We start from the raw sequence: 20,588 nt of genomic DNA on the forward strand, positions 1-20,588 counted from the left end.
GCAATAATCTACTCACTGACACTCAGTTTAGGACCCACCAGGGCCACTCAGTCTCTGACCTTGCTGCAGTCTTAGCCCAAACGTGGACAAAAAACTGAGCTCTAGGGGCGAGGTGAGAGTGACTGCCCTTGACTTCAAGGTAGCATTTGACCGAGTGTAACATCAAGGAATCTGAACAAAACTGAAGTCAATCAGAATCAGGGAGAAAACTCCCCACTGATTGAAATCCTACCTGGCAAAGAGGAAGATGGTTGTGGTTGTTGCAGGTCAACCATTTCACACCTAGAACATGACTGCAGAAGTCCCTCAGGGTAGTCTGCTGGCTCCAACTATCCTCAGCTACCTCATCAATGATGTTCCCTCCATCATAAGGTCAGAAGTGGGGATGTTCATTGATGACAGCACCATTCATGATTCCTCAGATACTGAAGCAGTTCATGCCCATATGCAGCAAGACCTCAGCAATACTCAGGTTTGGGCAGAAAGGTGACAAGTGACATTCACTACACACAAGGCAGGCAAAGACCAACTCCAGGAGAGAATGCACCCATCTCCCCCTGACATTCAATGGCATTACCATCACCAAATTCCCCACTATCAACATCCTGGGGGTTACCATTGACCAGAGATTGAATGTGACCAGCCACAAAAATATTGTGGCTACAAGTGCAGGTCAGGGCCTGGGAATTCTGCCGAGAATAACTCACGTCCTGACTCCCCAAAACTTTCCCAAGATGCAAGTCATGAGTGTGATGGGATATTCTCCTTACCTGGATGAGTGCAGCTCCAACAACACTCAAGAAGCTCAACACCATCCAGGATAAAACAGCCCACTTGATTAACACCCCATCCATCACCTTCAACATTCACTCCCTCCACCAGCGATGCAGTGGCAAAATTTGCTACTATGTACATCACTGCAGCAACCCACAAAGGCTCCTTTGACAGCTCCTGCCAACCTGACAACCTCTTGTTACCTGGAAGGACAAGGGAAACATGTATATGGGAACACCAACACCTGTGAGTTCCCCTCCAAGCTTCACACCATCCTGACTTGGAAACATATCACTGTTACTTCACTGTCACTGATCAAAATCCTGGCACTCCCTTCCTAACAGCTTTGTGGATATACCTATACAACATGAACTGAAGCTGTTCAAGGAGGCTGCTCACCGCCGACTTTTCAAGGGCAATTAGGGATGGGCAATGAATGCTGGCCTAGCCAATGATGCCCACATCCTGCGAAAGAATTAAAGAAACCACCACTTCAGGCTGTGCATTCCAGATCGTAACTTGTTGTGCAAAAATTATGATTTTATACTGAAAGGGGTGGGGGGTAAATACAGTGTCGCAAAAGCAATGTGCGCTGGCATCACAGCCTGAAGAACTGCTCAATCAGCTTTGAAAGGGCAGAAATAGAGGGAATAAGGGCAGTTACAGTTTTTGGAGAAAATAATGACGAATACCGCATAATGATTACTTGAAAGAGTTTGAAGGAGTGGTAGGTTTCGCACGTGACGGTGTGCTCGTTTTGCAAAGTTTAACAAAACTGGTGACAGACGATTAGTATTTCTCTGCCCCCTTGGACCTGCGTCACTGTGGGAGCGGGAGATCCAGAAACATTTCTGCCGCTATTCCCGAGAAGTTAGCCGCCTGCAAACAGGAGGAGGGGAAAAGAAGAAAGGGGAAACACAATACGAAGAGCTATGACACGTTCCACGGCGCTAGCCGGGGACAGCGCGGGCCAGGTGGCCGAGCTGCTGGAGCCCCCTACCAGGTCGCGGCTGAGGCTGTTCATGCACAGCACGGTGATGTTCGGGCGGGAGTTCTGCTACGCTGCAGAGGGCGCCTTCGCCACCCCGTTGCTGCTCAGTGTCGGTCTCCCGCGCAGCCTCTACAGCACGGTCTGGCTCATCAGCCCCTTCCTGGGCTTCATTCTCCAGCCCGTCCTGGGCTCCGCCAGTGACTACAGCCGCTCGAGATGGGGCAGGAGGAGACCCTACATCTTGGTGCTGGGGGTGCTGATGGTGCTCGGAATGACTCTGTTCCTGAACGGAAATGCTTTGGTAACAGGTGAGTAACATCCACCCCAACTTCTGACTAAAAACGCACAGTCGGGCTAGGGTGACAGTTATGGAAGTGCAGCTTCATCCTCACAGAACTTTTAAAAAAAGTTAATGTTTCACATTATTCTGAGTTCACACCTTATCGGTATGATTTTTACACGACTTAAAAGTGCTCCATTCACGAAATATCTGCCTTTAAACATGTCTGCAGCAAGTAGTTTAACATAGCAAAGTGCTAAATTATTGCAGTCACAACTCTTAATCATCTTTAAAAGGGATCAGGAATAGTGTACATAAAAGTGTGTACTGCAAAAAATGTATATGTTAAAATAATCTCAAACTCAAAACTTTTGAGGAACCTTCGAGCTTGATGATCTAATTGAAAATGTATTTCAGCTACCCTGGAGGACAGAAAACAAAGGCTTATTTGGGGCGTCCTTATTACAGTTCTCGGCGTGATCGTCTTTGACTTCTCAGCTGACTTCATCGACAGCCCTATCAAGGCTTATTTGTTTGATGTCTGCACCCATCAGGATAAAGAAAAAGCCTTACACTTCCATGCACTGTTAACTGGTGAGTGCATCCCTTCCAGGCCTCTCACTTGGCCGTCTGCAATTATCACGAGTTTCTCCATGACTTCAGTAGGACTCGACTCGTGATCTTGTCAACCAGAGACGCAGAATTTTTTTTTTTCAGGTATGAAAGAATCCCTTTGACATTTTGGTGTTGAAATCATTTGTGGACATTCAGCTGAATGGAGTGGCACAGTGCTCCCTCACAGTGCCACGGATCCGGGTTCAATTCCGGCCTCGGGTAACTGTGTGGAGTTTGCACGTTCTCCCCGTGTCTGCATGGGTTTCCTTCCCCAAGTCCAAAAATGTACAGGTTAGGTGGATTGGCAATGCTAAATTGCCCCTTAGTGTCCAAAAAGGTTAAATGGGAAACCACTGTTGCACCTCTATTAGGTGATGTATGGTAGGACCTGTACTACAGGTACGTTGGTAGTCCCTGCCTGCTGGCTCCACCCAGTACAAAGAACAAAGAAATGTACAGCACAGGAACAGGCCCTTCGGCCCTCCAAACCCGTGCCGACCATGCTGCCCGACTAAACTACAATCTTTTACACTTCCTGGGTCTGTATCCTTCTATTCCCATCCTATTCATATATTTGTCAAGATGCCCCTTAAATGCCCTATCGTCCCTGCTTCCACTACCTCCTCCGGTAGCGAGTTCCAGGCATCCACTACCCTCTGCGTAAAAAACTTGCCTCGTACATCTACTCTAAACCTTGCCCCTCTCACCTTAAACCGATGCCCCCTAGTAATTGACCCCTCTACCCTGGGGAAAAGGCTCTGATATTTCCACTCTGTCTATGCCCCTCATAATTTTGTATACCTCTATCAGGTCTCCCCTCAACCTCCTTCGTTCCAGTGAGAACAAACCGAGTTTATTCAATCGCTCCTCATAGCTAATGCCCTCCATACCAGGCAACATTCTGGTAAATCTCTTCTGCACCCTCTCTAAAGCCTCCACATCCTTCTGGTAGTGTGGCGACCAGAATTGAACACTATACTCCAAGTGTGGCCTAACTAAGGTTCTATACAGCTGCAACATGACTTGCCAATTCTTATACTCAATGCCCCGGCCAATGAAGGCAAGTATGCCGTATGCCTTCTTGACTACCTTCTCCACCTGTGTTGCCCCTTTCAATGACCTGTGGACCTGTACTCCTAGATCTCTTTGACTTTCAATACTGTTGAGGGTTCTACCATTCACTGTATATTCCCTACCTGCATTAGACCTTCCAAAATGCATTACCTCACATTTGTCCGGATTAAACTCCATCTGCCATCTCTCCGCCCAAGTCTCCAAACAATCTAAATCCTGCTGTATCCTCTGACAGTCCTCATCGCTATCCGCAATTCCACCAACCTTTGTGTCGTCTGCAAATTTACTAATCAGACCAGTTACATTTTCCTCCAAATCATTTATATATACTACAAAGAGCAAAGGTCCAGCACTGATCCCTGTGGAACACCACTGGTCACAGCCCTCCAATTAGAAAAGCATCCCTCCATTGCTACTCTCTGCCTTCTATGGCCTAGCCAGTTCTGTATCCACCTTGCCAGCTCACCCCTGATCCCGTGTGACTTCACCTTTTGTACTAGTCTACCATGAGGGACCTTGTCAAAGGCCTTACTGAAGTCCATATAGACAACATCTACTGCCCTACCTGCATCAATCATCTTAGTGACCTCCTCGAAAAACTCTATCAAGTTAGTGAGACACGACCTCCCCTTCACAAAACCGTGCTGCCTCTCACTAATACGTCCATTTGCTTCCAAATGGGAGTAGATCCTGTCTCGAAGAATTCTCTCCAGTAATTTCCCTACCACTGAAGTAAGGCTCACCGGCCTGTAGTTCCCGGGATTATCCTTGCTACCCTTCTTAAACAGAGGAACAACATTGTCTATTCTCCAGTCCTCTGGGACATCCCCTGAAGACAGCGAGGATCCAAAGATTTCTGTCAAGGCCTCAGCAATTTCCTCTCCAGCCTCCTTCAGTATTCTTGGGTAGATCCCATCAGGCCCTGGGGACTTATCTACCTTAATATTTTTTAAGACACCCAACACCTCGTCTTTTTGGATCACAATGTGACCCAGGCTATCTACACCCCCTTCTCCAGACTCAAATTCTACCAATTCCTTCTCTTTGGTGAATACTGATGCAAAGTATTCATTTAGTACCACGCCCATTTCCTCTGGCTCCACACATAGAGTCCCTTGCCTATCCTTCAGTGGGCCAACCCTTTCCCTGGCTACCCTCTTGCTTTTTATGTACGTGTAAAAAGCCTTGGGATTTTCCTCAACCCTATTTGCCAATGACTTTTCGTGACCCCTTCTAGCCCTCCTGACTCCTTACTTAAGTTCCTTCCTACTTTCCTTATATTCTACACAGGCTTCGTCTGTTCCCAGCCTTTTAGCCCTGACAAATGCCTCCTTTTTCTTTTTGACGAGGCCTACAATATCACTCGTCATCCAAGGTTCCCGAAAATTGCCGTATTTATCTTTCTTCCTCACAGGAACATGCCGGTCCTGTATTCCTTTCAACTGCCACTTGAAAGCTTCCCACATGTCAGATGTTGATTTGCCCTCAAACATCCGCCCACAATCTATGTTCTTCAGTTCCCGCCTAATATTGTTATAATTAGCCTTCCCCCAATTTAGCACATTCATCCTCGGACCACTCTTATCCTTGTCCACCAGTACTTTAAAACTTACTGAATTGTGGTCACTGCTACCGAAATGCTCCCCTACTGAAACATCTACCACCTGGCCGGGCTCATTCCCCAATACCAGGTCCAGTACCGCCCCTTCCCTAGTTGGACTGTCTACATATTGTTTTAAGAAGCCCTCCTGGATGCTCCTTACAAACTCCGCCCCGTCTAAGCCCCTGGCACTAAGTGAGTCCCAGTCAATATTGGGGAAGTGGAAGTCTCCCATCACCACAACCCTGTTGTTTTTACTCTTTTCCAAAATCTGTCTACCTATCTGCTCCTCTATCTCCCGCTGGCTGTTGGGAGGCCTGTAGTATACCCCCAACATTGTGACTGCACCCTTCTTATTCCTGATCTCTACCCATATAGCCTCACTGCCCTCTGAGGTGTCCTCTCGCAGTACAGCTGTGATATTCTCCCGAACAAGTAGCGCAACTCCACCTCCCCTTTTACATCCCCCTCTATCCCGCCTGAAACATCTAAATCCTGGAACGTTTAGCTGCCAATCCTGCCCTGCCCTCAACCAGGTCTCTGTAATGGCAACAACATCATAGTTCCAAGTACTAATCCAAGCTCTAAGTTCATCTGCCTTACCCGTAATGCTCCTTGCATTAAAACATATGCACTTTAGGCCACCAGACCCGTGTGTTCAGCTACTTCTCCCTGTCTGCTCTGCCTCAGAGCCACACTGTCCCTATTCCCTAGTTCTCCCTCAATGCTCTCACCTTCTGACCTATTGCTCCCGTGCCCACCCCCCTGCCATACTAGTTTAAACCCTCCCGTGTGACACTAGCAAACCTCGCGGCCAGGATATTTATGCCTCTCCGGTTTAGATGCAACCCGTCCTTCTTATACAGGTCACAACTGCCCCGGAAGAGCTCCCAGTGGTCCAGATAATGGAAACCCTCCCTCCTACACCAGCTGTTTAGCCACGTGTTTATCTGCTCTATCTTCCTATTTCTAGCCTCACTGGCACGTGGCACAGGGAGTAATCCCGAGATTACAACCCTCGAGGTCCTGTCTTTTAACTTTCTGCCTCGCTCCCTGAACTCCTGCTGCAGGACCTCATGCCGCTTCCTGCCTATGTCGTTAGTACCAAGATGTACAACGACCTCTGCCTGTTTGCCCTCCCCCTTCAGGATGCCCTCTACCCGTTCGGAGACATCCTGGACCCTGGCACCAGGGGGGCAACATACCATCCTGGAGTCTCTTTCACGTCCACAGAAGCGCCTATCTGTGCCCCTGACTATAGAGTCCCCTATTACTATTACTCTTCTGCGCTTTGACCCTCCCTTCTGAACATCAGAGCCAGCCGTGGTGCCACTGCTCTGGCTGCTGCTGTTTTCCCCTGATAGGCTATCCCCCCCGACAGTATCCAAAGGGGTATATCTGTTCGAGAGGGGGACAACCACAGAGGATTCCTGCACTGACTGCCTGCCCTTTCTGGTGGTCACCCATTTCTCTGCCTGCACCTTGGGTGTGACCACATTTACATAACTGCGATCTATGACGCTTTCCGCCACCTGCATGCTCCTAAGTGCATCCAATTGCTGCTCCACCTGAACCATGTGGTCTGTGAGGAGCTCCAGTTGGGTGCACTTTCTGCAGATGAAGCCATCCGGGACGCTGGAAGCCTCCCGGACCTGCCACATCTCACAGTCAGAGCACAGCACCCCTCTAACTGACATTGCGTCAATTAATTAAAATTAAAATTTGTCTTTTTTTAAAATATTTTTTTTTAAATATTTACTTTAAAAAGTAGGCGGAGTATAAATATGTGTGTCCTCCATGCTGCAGCCATTTCGCCAGCTGCTGTGGGAGGCCACACATCTTAGAGCAATAAAGCCTCCGTTGTACCCAACTCATGTCTTTGTGCAATTGATCGTGCTTCAATTTATTGCTCTAAGATTTTCAAAAGGTGGACCTCCGTATCAAACCGGATCGCCTGCAGCTGGATCCGCATTCAAGCGACGCCAAAAAGGATTTTCAACACTGGCTAGCTTGCTTCAAGGCGTACATCAACTCGTCGTGCAGCCCTGTCTCGGAGGCTCAGAAGATACAGATCCTATACTCGAGGTTGAACTCCAGCGTCTTTCCGCCAAATCAGGATGTGCCGAACTACGCCAAAGCCATGACGCTTACGCTCAGAAGACGAACACGCTCTTCACCAGGCATGTACTCGCCACAGGCTCTCAACTCCCTGGTGAGTCCACAGAAGACTTCTGGCGGGCCCTAATCCCACTCCGGGACTGTGACTGTCAGGCCGTTACGGCCACTGAACATTCAAACCTCCTGATGCAGGACGCGTTTGTTACGGGGATTGGGTCGGATCTCAGACGCTAGCGACTGTTAGAGGGGGCCACGCTCGACCTAGCGGAGACAAAGAAACTAGCGCTCTCCGTGACGGTCGCCTCGCGCAACATTCAGGCCTATACTCCCAGCCGTGCGGCCCACCCCTCCTACATGGACCCCACAGACGGCCACCCCAGTGGGGGGCCTTACCCAGCCAATACGCCTGCGCCACGCGCAAGACAGCAAACCCCAGGAGTCCCCGATGTTATTTCTGTGGCCAGCAGAAGAAACACTCCCGCCAATGCTGCCCGGCCCGCGCTGCCCTTTGTAAGGCTTGCGGCAAGAAGGGGCACTTCGCCGCGGTGTGCCAGGCCCGTGCAGTCGGTGCTATCGCCCCCAACCCCTCGTTTACGGACAATGGGCGCCGCCATCTTCTCTCCCTCAGACCAAGCGCGGCCAGTGGCTGCCGCAATCTTCCCCCCCCCCCCCCCCCCCGAGCAACATGTGCGGCCCATGCGTGCCGTCATCCTGTTCAACCCCCGCCACGTGCGGCCCATGGGCGCCACCATTTTGTACTCCTCTAGATCTTGAGGCACTGCCATCTTGTCTCCTCCACGGCACATGGGCACCGCCAGCGTTCCATGACAAGAGCCCCCCGGGCTTCCCGTCATCCTACACCAGCGACGACCGACAACAACTCATCTCAGTGACCATCGACCAGTCTCGCCCGCACAACCTGGCCATCGCATCGACCAGCGTGAAAGTCAACGGAGACGTGACCTCTTGCCTGCTGGACACCGGGAGCACCGAGAGCTTCATCCACCCGGATACGGTAAGGTGCACCCCGCCAAACAAAGAATCTCCCTGGCCTCCGGATCCCATTCCGTGGCGATCCGAGGGTACTGTACGATCACACTCATGGTCCAGGGCGTAGAATTCAGCGACTTCTGCCTCTACGTCCTCCCTAACCTCTGCGCTGCCCTACTGCTAGGCCTGGATTTCCAGTGCAGCCTCCAGAGCCTAACCCTGAAATTCGGCGGGCCCCTACCACTCCTCACTTTGTGCGGCCTCGTGACTCTAAAGGTCGATCCGCCTTCCCTCTTCGCAAATCTAACCTCGGATTGCAAACCCGTCGCCACAAGGAGCAGACGGTACAGCACACAGGACAGGACCTTCATCAGGTCCGAGGTCTAGCGGCTGCTTCGGGAAGGCATCATCGAGGCCAGCAACAGCCCCTGGTGAACCCAAGTGGTAGTAGTTAAAACTGGGGAGAAACACAGAATGGTCGTGGACTACAGCCAGACCATCAATCGGTACATGCAGCTCGACGCGTACCCCCTCCCACGCATATCTGATATGGTCAATCAGATTGCACAGTACCAGGTTTTCCCAACAGTAGACCTCAAATCCGCCTACCACCAGCTCCCCATTCGTAAATCAGACCGTCCATACACTACCTTCGAGGCTGACAGCCGCCTCTATCACTTCCTCAGCGTTCCCTTCGGCGTCACCAACGGGGTCTCGGTCTTCCAAAGGGAGATGGACCGAATGGTCGACCGGTACGGTTTGCGGGCCACCTTTCCGTACCTAGACAATGTCACCATCTGTGGCCATGATCAGCAGGACCACGACGCCAACCTTGCCAAATTTCTCCACACTGCCACTCTCCTAAACCTCACCTACAACAAGAAGAAGTGCATGTTTAGCACAACACGCTTGGCCATCCTCGACTATGTGGTCCAGAACGCAGTTCTGTGGCCCGATCCCGACCGCATGTACCCCCTCATGGAGCTCCCCCTCCCCCACTGCCCCAAGGCCCTCAAACGCTGCCTGGGGTTCTTTTCGTACTACGCTCAATGGGTCCCCAACTATGCGGACAAGGCCCGCACACTCATACAGTCAATCCATTTTCCTCTGACGGCCGAGGCAAAACAGGCCTTCGCCTGTATCAGAGCTGATATCGCCACGGCCGGGATGCACGCAGTAGACGAGACACTGCCCTTTCAAGTAGAGAGCGACGCATCAGACGTCACCCTAGCCGCCACCCTCAATCAGGCAGGCAGACCCGTGGCATACTTTTCCCGCACCCTTCATGCCTCAGAAATTTGGCACTCATCCGTCGAAAAAGTGGCCCAAGCTATCGTTGAAGCTGTGCAGCATTGGAGGCATTACCTGGCCGGCAGGAGATTCACTCTCCTCACGGACCAGCGATCAGTCGCCTTCATGTTCAATAACACACAGCGGGGCAAGGTCAAGAATGATAAGATCTTGAGTTGGAGGATGGAGCTCTCCACCTACAATTACGAGATTTTATATCGCACCGGTAAGCTCAACGAGCCCCCAGACGCCCTATCCCAAGGTACATGTGCCAGCGCACAGGTTGACTGACTCCGGACCCTGCACAACAGCCTTTGTCACCCAGGAGTCACACAGGTGTACCATTTCATAAAGGCCCGCAATCTGCCCTCCTCCGTCGAGGAAGTACGGACAATCACCGAGGACTGCCAGGTCTGTGCGGAGTGCAAGCCGCACTCCTAGTGGTCGATGAGTACTCCAGATTCCCCTTCGCCATCCCATGCCCCGATATGACGTCTGCCACAGTCATCAAAGCCCTCAACACAATCTTCGCTCTGTTCGGTTTCCCCGCCTACACCCACAGTGACAGGGGATCCTCCTTCATGAGTGATGAGCTGTGTCAGCTCCAACTCAGTAGGGGTATCGCCTCCAGCAGAACGACAAGCTACAACCCCCGGGGAAACGGACAGGTAGAGAGGGAGAATGGGACGGTATTGAGGGCCGTCCAACTGGCTCTACGGTCCAGGAACCTCCCGGGCTCCCGCTGTCAGGAGGTCCTCCCTGATGCACTACACTCCATTCGGTCACTACTGTGCACCGCCACTAACAACACACCCCATGAACACCTTTTTGCTTTCCCCAGGAAGTCCACATCCGGGGTGTTGCTCCCGACTTGGCTCGCAGGTCCAGGACCCGCCCTGCTCTATAGGCACGTCCAACTCCACATGGCGGACCCGTTGGTGGAAAGGGTACAATTGCTCCATGCAAACCCCCAGTTGCCTACGTGGAGTACCCCGACGGCCGCCAGGATACTGTCTCTCTCAGGGACCTGGCCCCAGCAGGTCACACACACACACACACACACATCCCCGGCCCGGCATCACCCTCCCCTCCCCTGGCGCTCCCAGCAGCAACCCCCCCAGGACCATCCGTCCTCCCCCTGCCCATGCCCAAGGATGAAGAGGATTTTGGCACGCTCCCGGAGGCTCCGGACACCAGACCAGCATCGGCATCGCCGCCACCACTACGTCGCTCCCAGCGGTCCACTGGACTTCAAAAGACATTCCTTTCTCTCTATCAAATGTCAATGTAAATGTAAAAAGGAAACCATTTGTTGTATATAGTTCTCCACCACCCCCACCGGACTCAATTTTAACAGGGGGTGAATGTGGTAAACCACTTTTGCACCTCTATTAGGTGATGTATGGTAGGACCTGTACTACAGGTACGTTGGTAGTCCTTGCCTACTGGCTCCCCAGTAGGCGGAGTATAAATATGTATGTCCTCCATGCTGCAGCCATTTCGCCAGCTGCAGTGGGAGGCCACAGATCTTAGAGCAATAAAGCCTCAGTTGTACCCAACTCAAGTCTTTGTGCAATTGATCGTGCATCACACTGTTAACTGGTGAGTGCATCCCTTCCAGGCCTCTCACTTGGCCGTCTGCAATTATCACGAGTTTCTCCATGACTTCAGTAGGACTCGACTCATGATCTTGTCAACCAGAGATGCAGAAAAAAAATAAGCAGCTAACTTTCAGGTATAAAAGAATCCCTTTGACTTATTGGTCTTGAAATCGTTTGTGGACAGTCAGCTGAATGGAGCGGCACAGTGGTTAGCACTGCTCCCTCACAGTGCCACAGGTCCGGGTTCAATTCTGGCCTCGGGTAACTGTGTGGAGTTTGCACCTTCTCCCTGTGTCTGTGTGGACGCTCTGGTTTCCTCCCCCAAGTCCAAAAATGTACAGGTTAGGTGGATTGCCAATGATAAATTGCCCCTTTGTGTCCAAAAAGGTTAGATGGAGTTACAGGGGATGGGGGGGGGGGGGCATGGCTCTTTCAGGTAGGGTGCTCTTTCAGAAGATCAGTGCTCGATGGGCCGAATAGCCTCCTTCTGCACTGTAGGAATTTTATGGGCGCAATTCTCCGGACAGATTTCTAAGTGTGGTAGTGAGCGGGAACTGCCGTGAGCTTCCCTGCAGTGAGGCCGGCACCCTGATTCAACATTAATTGGTCCACTTAATGAGGCCCCACGGGCTTCTCGCAGCAAAGGAAGGCTTGTCAGCCGATTCGCCGGGACCATCCTTGCCAACATACCCCAGATCCGATCCCTCCCCCCCCAAACACACACACACACACACACACTCTAACAAGGTTGACCAGCAATTAAAGAGCTCGCACTTAGCTCGCAGCTGTGGCACCGAGATGACTGGCCCCAAGATTCGGGGATGCAGACCTGGGAGGGTCCTCGATGCGGTGGAGACCAGGAAGGATGTCCTGTTTCCCCCAAGAGTCCAGGAGGGTAAGCCACAGGGCAGCCAGTGCTGCCGGAGATGAGGTGGTGGCGACCGTCAGATCGGGGAGTGTGACCAGAAAGCCTGGCCTCCAGTGTCGTAAGAAGGTCAATGCCCTAAACCAGGCAGCATGGCTGTGTTGACACCGATGCCAACCCCCCCCCCCCCCCCCCCCACCTCAAGACCTTTCTGTCCCCATGCGAGCATCCAGCCCCCAATCCTCCCTTCACCCTCGTCTCCCTTTAACCCCCCCCCAACCCTTCCTTTACACCCCCCTCACCACTATTAAACGCGCATGCAGCAATGATGCCCTCTCTGAGTCTCCGCAGGAGAAGCTCTCCCACAATCATCGGCAGAGGGCCCAGACTGGCAGAGAGGTCCCAGACATATAAATCCTCACAACCTTCAAGGCGCGGGCCATGGAGTTGACCGAGGTGACGGAGGACAGAGCGGTCACCAATGCAGAGGTTGGTGGCTGCTGCCAAGATGAGAATCCACCAGGCCTCTCACAGAGGACCTGTCATGTGAGTTGTTATTGCCATACAGACTGACCCATACCTCCCACTCACCACAGGTCCTCCAGCCGATAGCGCTGGCCCATCACGGGTGACCCCTCACCTGTCTCCCAGGAGAACACCTTGGAGGAGAGCTCCAAGGATGTCATGATGCTGAGTCTCTGGTACAGGGTTAGCCGGAGTTGATGGAAATGTTAGGGTGTTGCCGGGGCATTCACAGAGAGATGTGAGCAACACTCCAACAGGTCCATAGCCAGTTGAAGGAGTTACAGAGGCTACAGGTGCAGGAGATGTTGCCAGCAGTGCGTGGCACCGAGGCCAACACTGCTAAGGTGGCGACTGCAGTGGAGAACCTGGTGCACAACATAAGCAGCATGAGTGAAGGTGACCAATGCATGGCGCAGTCGCTGAGGGTCTCAGCAGAATGTCTGACTCATTGGGGTATGGGACCAGCTGCCTCTCCATCCAGAGGTGAACCCCAGGGTCCTATGGGCACCGAGCGGGGGAGAGGGTGTATGGGCACCGAGCGGGGGAGAGGGTGAGGGCATTGGTAGGCAGGGGATGAGTGGGTAGAGTGGGACAGCGCCATCGTGGGAGTGGGGTATTGTCGGACATCTGTGACACATTTAAAAACCCTTGACCACAACCAATATGATGCCTCTGTCACTTTCTTCTGCAATGCGGTTCGACCTCCGAACCCTTGGCCCATCTCTCCAGGCATCCCGCCCTCCCCAGAGCACTCTCCCACTCTCTGGCCATGGACATGTCCCCAGAGCTATGTCCATTCCCCTGGGTGTTCGGATGTTGGCTGCTGCATGTGTGGTGTTGCCTCGCACAGTGACTATGCATCAAGGTGTGATTGGGATGCTGGATAATGGCTCCTGCCTACTCACGGGAATCCACTTGGGTTGTGTGAAGTGCTTAATGAATCACGATTGCCAGTTCCGTATTGGCAGTAGCCTTCAGCCGCATGGCCTGGGAGAGAAATACCCCACTGCTTGCTTCTTGTGGGATACCCCGTGCGAAGGGTCCCCACACCCCTGCCAAGCACTGGGGCGGCAAGCCCAGCTCTTTGCCTGTGAGCAAAGATGGCTACTTGGCTCCCCGCAGAAGCCCTTCCACCAGGTTCACGTTTTCAAAAGGAGTGCTAATTGGCACCAGAGTGAGCAATTACAGGGGAGGCCGACGAATCACGGGAGGCCGTTCTGTACGGAATCGCTCCCATTCATTGCATGGAAATAAGACTTAAGTGGTGATTATTGGTTTCTCGCCACGCTATGGCGAGATCCAGATTTCACCTACAGAAGCGGACCGGTTGCATCGCAAACTGGTGCCTGCCGCTGTTCTCATTTTCAGCCTCTGCTGCTATTCACCAGCATTTCACTCAAGCGAGAGAGCAGGCCAGAGAATCACACCCTTTGATTCTCTGTTTGAATGTAGTCAACAGGCAGACTGGGGTTTTCTAACACAGTTTATGCAGCATTGCCTTGTAACAGTGGGTGGGTTATTAAATGATGAACCACAAAATGGATCTTGAAAGTATGAGATGCTAATCAAGGTGAAAACTTTTTTTACACAATAACTGAAGTCAGTAAGAAGGAAATCTTGTCACGATGTCAGTAAGGTCTCTACTTCTGAGCCAGAAGCCCTGGGTTCAGGACCTAATGGCCATGGAAGGAATGTTCATAATGTAGCTGAACAGGCTGATTATCAATCTGGAAGCCCTTCAAATATACTGATAGCAGGTGATGGGAGTGGGAGAGTTTCCTGGTCCCCATGCTTGATGCAAAGTGGCGCCCCTCTGGTGACTGGCTGGTGGCCTGTTACAGGAGAAACACAAGCTTCAGAAAACAGGCATAAGCAGCTTTGTCTGTCTCGTTCATCTTTGACGTAGATTTCAGATTTCTGGCCCCCACAGTATTTTGCTTTTGCACAAAAGAAAGCTGTTCATTATTTTTTATCACGGAAGGGCTTAACAAGGTGAATTGTAAGGAGAAATAATAAAGGCTTGCATTTATATACAGAGGACATTCCAAGGCACTGTACGACAAATGAAATACCTCTGGAGTGCCGTCACTGTTGTAATATATGAAACAAGGCAGCCAGTATGAGCGCAAGTGCTGTGAGATCCTACCTGGAATAAGGTCACTAAGCTTCAACCCACCTCATAGTCGATGTTAGTTCACATTATAAAACTATCCTCAATCTCGCTTGCTTGAAATGTTCCTGTGGTGTTGGGTGCTCTGGTGCACAGATGAGCCAACACAGTTGTATGTGGTACAACTCTATTTTATTATAACTCTTATAATACAGTTCGTTCTGGATACTCTGCACGTGCTGTCTCCCTGAGTGTGTTTGGTAACAGATGTGTCCTGGTTCTCCTCTGCAGCTAATACTGACCACCGGGGGTCGTGTCTGTGCTTTTATATCTTTCTGTCATTGGTTGTGGTGTGTGTTCTGATTTGTCTGTTGGTGTGTCTATCATGATGTGTGTGTTTGAATATCATGACAGTTCCCACTGGTTACAATCATTGGGATACAATCATAAAGTTGGGATTAGTCTTGTTAAAATCATTAAGGAAAGGGAGGAAAGAAAAGTTATGTAAAATCTGACATTTCAGTGCAGTACTGAAGGAATGCTGCACTGCCGGAGGCACCATCATTCCCACACCCTGTTAAGCCGAGACCCTGTCTCTCCTCTCAGTTGCACATAAAAATCCCATGGCATTACTTGAATATAAGCTGAGACATGTATGATAGTCACTCATAAATTGAACAGGATGTTTAGGTGAAACCTCTTTACCCCAAGGGTAAAATGGGGAGCTTGCTATTACAAGTGTTAGTTGAGGTGATCAACATAGATACTTTTAAGGGGAAGCTAGATAAACTCATGATCTAGAAAAGAATGTAAGGGCATGTTGATGAGGTTGGAAGAAGAAGGGTTGGAGGAGGTAGGGGAAATTAATACCAGCATGGACCTATTGACCTATTTCTGTGCTGTAATGTACATTCATAAAATTCTATTAGAATACATGGTTATGAAAGGAATTGAAGTGTAGATGATGGGATGTCTGGCCGCTTGCTGCAGACACAAATCCCGTAATGGCCAGTAAATTTCAGAGAAGCCCAAAACTGGATTTGCGCTGGTAAGATTTTGGTTTGGGATCATCCCCGCCTCTCTCCGATGACGTGATCAAGTTCAGGCCCAGGAAGGGCATGGGCCTGATTAGCAAATTTTAAAATTACTTACCACCCAATTATAGGATTTAATCCTGTTACTTACACCCTCACTGTAACGTCCCACCCAGCTGGCGCGAATAACTACTGGTTTTCAAAAATGATAACCAGTTGTAATGACCACACCAGGACGCAAAGGTACGTATAGACACCGGGTGGTGCGGGAGATTTCAGGCACTGCCTGCTGGTAGTGCCAACATGGGGGAGCCCCATTGGGGAGGTTCCCCTTATATGTGGTGACAAATTCCACTGCAGTCCATTAGTTGTGAGAATTTGGAAGATTAGGCGCATTCTATACTGTGCCAGCTGGCAGCTTGGGCCTGGTAGAGGCAATAAAATCTCAAGAGTGGACTTCTGGTGGTGGCCATGGTGTGAGTCGTCGCACGTTTGACAGCTCCCGCTCGAGGCAGTCTTTTTGGTCCTTTTCCCCGGTTGCCGGGCAAATGTTTTGAAGGAAAAGGGTGCAAGAGTGGTTGAGGAAGACTATACTCTACCGGTGAATGGATTCGTGGACCAGAAGTGGATTTAGAAGAAAAGAGCTGCAAGAGCAAGAAACTCTTTGTGTGACATAGGGAAAGATGGCGGAGAGCAAGGGGCCCTACCAGTCTTACCAACCCAATGGTCGACGGAGCAATTGGTACACTTTTTGAATGAAAAGTTCAGTCAGCAGAGGGTGACGGCTCTAGAGGACGTGGGGAAGGTGGTAGACCCGCTGAAGGCAGGAATCAACCGTGTGGAGCTAAGGATGGAGACACAGACTCAGGTGATCCAGGAGGTGGTGGAGGAGCATGAGGAGCAGTTTACCTTGTTGTCGGCCTAAATTGGGATGTTAAGGGATACCCAAAAGTGACTTAAGGAGAAAGCGGAGGACCTGGAGAACCGCTCCCGAAGGCAGAATTTGAGAATTGTGGGTTTGCCAGAGAGCATCGAGGGAGCAGATGCAGGCTCTTGTGTAACCAAAATGCTGGAGAAGCTGTTGGGGGCGGGGGCCTTCGACCGGACCGTGGAGGTTGATCTTGCACACAGGACGCTGCTGAGGAAGCCGCAGGCGAACAAACCGCCGAGGGCGATGGTGGTGAGGTTACATCGATTCCTGGATAAGGAGAGGATTTTGAGGTGGGCCAGGTGGACGAGGATATGTACCTGGGAAGGTAATGATCCGAGTGAAGTTTGGGATGCTGTACCAGGCCCGTCTCTGCGTGACCCACAATGGCCGCAAATATTGTTTTGGTACACCGAAGGAGGCAATGGAGTTATGAGAAACAATGGACGGGCAGGAGTAGAGGACATTGAACTTTGGAGGAGGTGTGAGGGGATGTTGGTTCTCTCTGCCCCCCTTGCTGAGGTTTTTTTTGTTCTTGTTGTTATTGCTATTTCTTTTGGGGGGGGCACCTTTTATCATAGGGTTGTTTTTCTTTTTCATGGGGTTCTTTGGTGGGATGCTGGAGCATTGTGCTGGGTGAGCATCTTTTTTCTTATTGTTATTGCTGCGGGCACCATGGAAGTGTGCAAGCGGGGAGGAGGGGAATCAGTGGGGTGTAGGATGTTTGGCGCCATGGGCAGGGGCTGCCAGGCTAGCTGGGTGGGCTAGTTCACGGGAGTGCAGTGGGGGGTGAGCAGGTGGTTAGAGTGCTAGAGGGGGTTGAGATTGTTATTTTGTTTAGGGGGGGACTACTGACAGTGGTGGGGCTGTTGTAGTGCTGATAACATGAATGTGAGAGGACTGAATGGGCTGGTCAAGCGGTCGCGCATGTTCGCGCATTTGAGGAGCTTAAAGGCGAATCTGGCATTTTTACAAGAAACGCACCTGAAGATCTGGAATCAGACTCGGCTAAGGAAGGGGTGGGTAGGTAGGTCTTCCACTCAGGATTAGATCTGAAGACGTGGGATATGGTTGTGCTAATAAATAAGCGGGTGGCGTTTTGAGGTGGGGTACATAGTAGCAGATTCAGGTGGCAGGTTCATGATGGTGAGTGGGAAACTGGAGGGGATGCCAGTGAAGGTCTATGCCCCAAATTGGGATGACGTTGAATTCATGAGGCGGGTGCGAGGAAAGATTCCGGACCTGGACTCTCGCCGGCTGATAATTGGGATGGAGGGGGGGGGTGGATTGTAATACAGTTATTTAGACAAAATTGGACCGGTCGAGTTTATAGTCGGGTACAGTATCGGCAGTGGCAAGGGAGTTAAAAGGGTTTATGGTGCGCATGGCATGGGGGCAGTGGACCCGTGGAGGTTTGAGAGGCCGAGGGAGATGGAATTTTCGTACTTCTCCCATGTGCTTAGGGTGTACTCCCGGATTGACTACTTCGTGATGGATAAGACTCTACTGGCGGAGGTGGTCAGCTTGGACTTACACCGATTGTGGTCTTGGACCACGCACTGCATTGGCTGGGCAAGTGGATCGGGGGGGGGGGGGGGGGGTGGCGTGCGGGGGCAGCAGTGGAGGTTCGATTTGGGTGTGTGAGCGGGTGAGGTTCGCTATTCGGTGGCATGTGGAGCTGAATGATACGGGTGAGGTTTCGGCCGCCACGCTATGGGAGCCGCTTAAGGCAGTGGTCAGGGGGATATTTATATCGATATGGGCACATAAGAACAATACGGAATGGGTAGAGATGGCAAGGCTGATAGGGGAGATCCTGCGGGTGGTTAGGAGATACTCCGAGGTCCCGGAGGCAGGTTTTGTTGAACGAGCAGCAGAAGCTCCATTTGGAGTTCGGGCTGGTGTCTCTGGTAAGGCAGTGGGGCAGTTGCGGAGGGCCAGGGAGGGCCAGCGGGGCAGTCTATGAGTATGGGGAGAAAGCGAATAGGATGTTGGTATATCAACTGAGGAAGCAGAAGGCGGCGAGGGAGATTGGAAAGGTGAAGGATAAGGGGAAAATGGTCTTAAACCCGGTGGGGGTGAATGGGGTTTTTGAGGACTTTTACAAAGGAGCTGGAGCCCCCGGCTGGGCACGGGAGGGAATGAGGCATTTTCTAGATGGGTTGGAGATCACCAAGGTGTAGGAGGACCTGTTGGAGGGGCTGGGAGCACCCATTGGACTGATGAGGATATGGGGGCAATGCAGGCAGGGAAGGTCCTAGTTCCAGATAGCTTCCTGGCAGAATTTTATAAAACATTTTTGGGAGACCTGGGGCCCCTGCTGCTAATGAGGCGAAGGAGAAGGGGGAATATTTGTGGGAGGCACTGGGGCAGTTCGGGCAGGGATTTGTGGATTGGTCCAGTTGTTGTATCGGGCGCCGGCAGCGAGTGTAAGGACGAACCAGGTGAGTTTGGGGTATTTCAGGCTGCATCGTGGGGCGAGGCAGGGATGCCCACTCGTCCCATTGCTCTTTGCATTGGTGATAGAGCCATTGGCAATGGTGCTTAGAGCGTCAAGGGGCTGGCAGGGGATAGTGTGGAGCACAAGGTCTCGCTGTATGCGGACGATTTATTGCTTTATATATTGGACCCATCGGAAGGTATTGGGGGGGATCATGGGCATTTTGGTGGAATTTGCTTGGTTCTCTGGGTATAAGTTAAAAATGGGGAAGAATGAGGTATTTCCGAACCAGACGACGGGGCAGGAGAGGAGGTTGGGCGAGCTGCCGTTTTAAGGTAGTGGGGGCGAGTTCAGGTATCTGGGCATCCAGGTGGCACGGGGATGGGAGCAGTTACATAAATTGAATTCGTCACGGTTGGTGGAGCAGACAAACGGGGAGTTTAAGAGGTGGGACGTGCTCCCGCTGTCATTGGCGGGGCGGGTGCAGTCTGTGAAGATGGCGGTTCTGAGGTTTTCATTCATGTTCCAGAATCTTTCGATTTTTATTCCAAAGGCTTTTTTTAGGGAGATTAATGCATTGATCTCTGGGTTTGTCTGGGCGGGGAAAGCCCCACGGGTGAAGAGAAGGTACTGCTGGAGCGGGGATGTGGGGGGGTGCGGCTTGCCTTGCCAAATTTGCAGAAGTACTACTGGCCAGCAAATATAGGCATGGTCAGGAAGTTGGTAGTGGGAAAGGGTCGGTGTGGGAGAGGATGGAGGCGGACTTATGTAAGGGCAGTAGCTTGACAGCGCCTCGGCTGTTCCCGCTGGACAGGTACTCCACAAGTCCGGTGGTGGTGGCGGCCCTGAGTGTGTGGGGACTGTGGCGGCAACACCTGAGGTTAGAGGGTGCCTCGGTTTGGGCACAATTTGCGGGAATGACTCCGAAGGGTTTGCTCCGAAGGGGCTAGATGTGATGTTCTGGGGGTGGTGGCGGGGATTGAGCAGTTTTGCAGGGGCAGCTTTTCGAGTTTCGAGGGATTGGTGGAGGAGTATGAGCTGCCCAGCAGGAATGGGGTCCAGTACTTTCAGATGCGGGACTATGTGAGGAAGCAGGTACCGTCCTTTACCAAACTGCCGCCCCCGGGGTGTCAGGACAAGGTGGTGTCGAAAACGGGTTGGTGAGGGTAGGGATTCGGAGATTTGTAAGGAATTGATGGACGGGGAGGGTGCCCCTATAGAAGATAAGCGGGAGTGGGAGGAAGAGCAGGGGAGGAGTTGTATGCTGGGCTGTGGAGGAGCTCTGAGGAGGGTGAATGCATCCTCTTTGTGTGCTAGTTTTAGTCTTATTCAATTCAAAGTAGTCACAGGGTG

The 20,588-nt window shown here is 51.5% G+C and overlaps 1 protein-coding gene across 1 annotated transcript in view; it reads left to right on the plus strand.

Annotated features, from left to right (window-relative positions):
- The first annotated feature begins 1,602 nt into the window (after positions 1 to 1,602).
- Positions 1,603 to 20,588, plus strand: part of slc45a2 (solute carrier family 45 member 2) — a 140,040-nt gene continuing 121,054 nt past the window's right edge. Inside the window, exons 1-2 of the mRNA XM_072497313.1 lie at positions 1,603 to 2,073; positions 2,463 to 2,639. Coding sequence (XP_072353414.1) covers positions 1,707 to 2,073; positions 2,463 to 2,639 — 544 coding nt within the window. The 5' untranslated portion in view covers positions 1,603 to 1,706. The remainder of the gene's footprint in view (positions 2,074 to 2,462; positions 2,640 to 20,588) is intronic.

Source organism: Scyliorhinus torazame, chromosome 3, assembly GCF_047496885.1.
Source record: "Scyliorhinus torazame isolate Kashiwa2021f chromosome 3, sScyTor2.1, whole genome shotgun sequence".
NCBI classification, from domain to species: domain Eukaryota; kingdom Metazoa; phylum Chordata; class Chondrichthyes; order Carcharhiniformes; family Scyliorhinidae; genus Scyliorhinus; species Scyliorhinus torazame.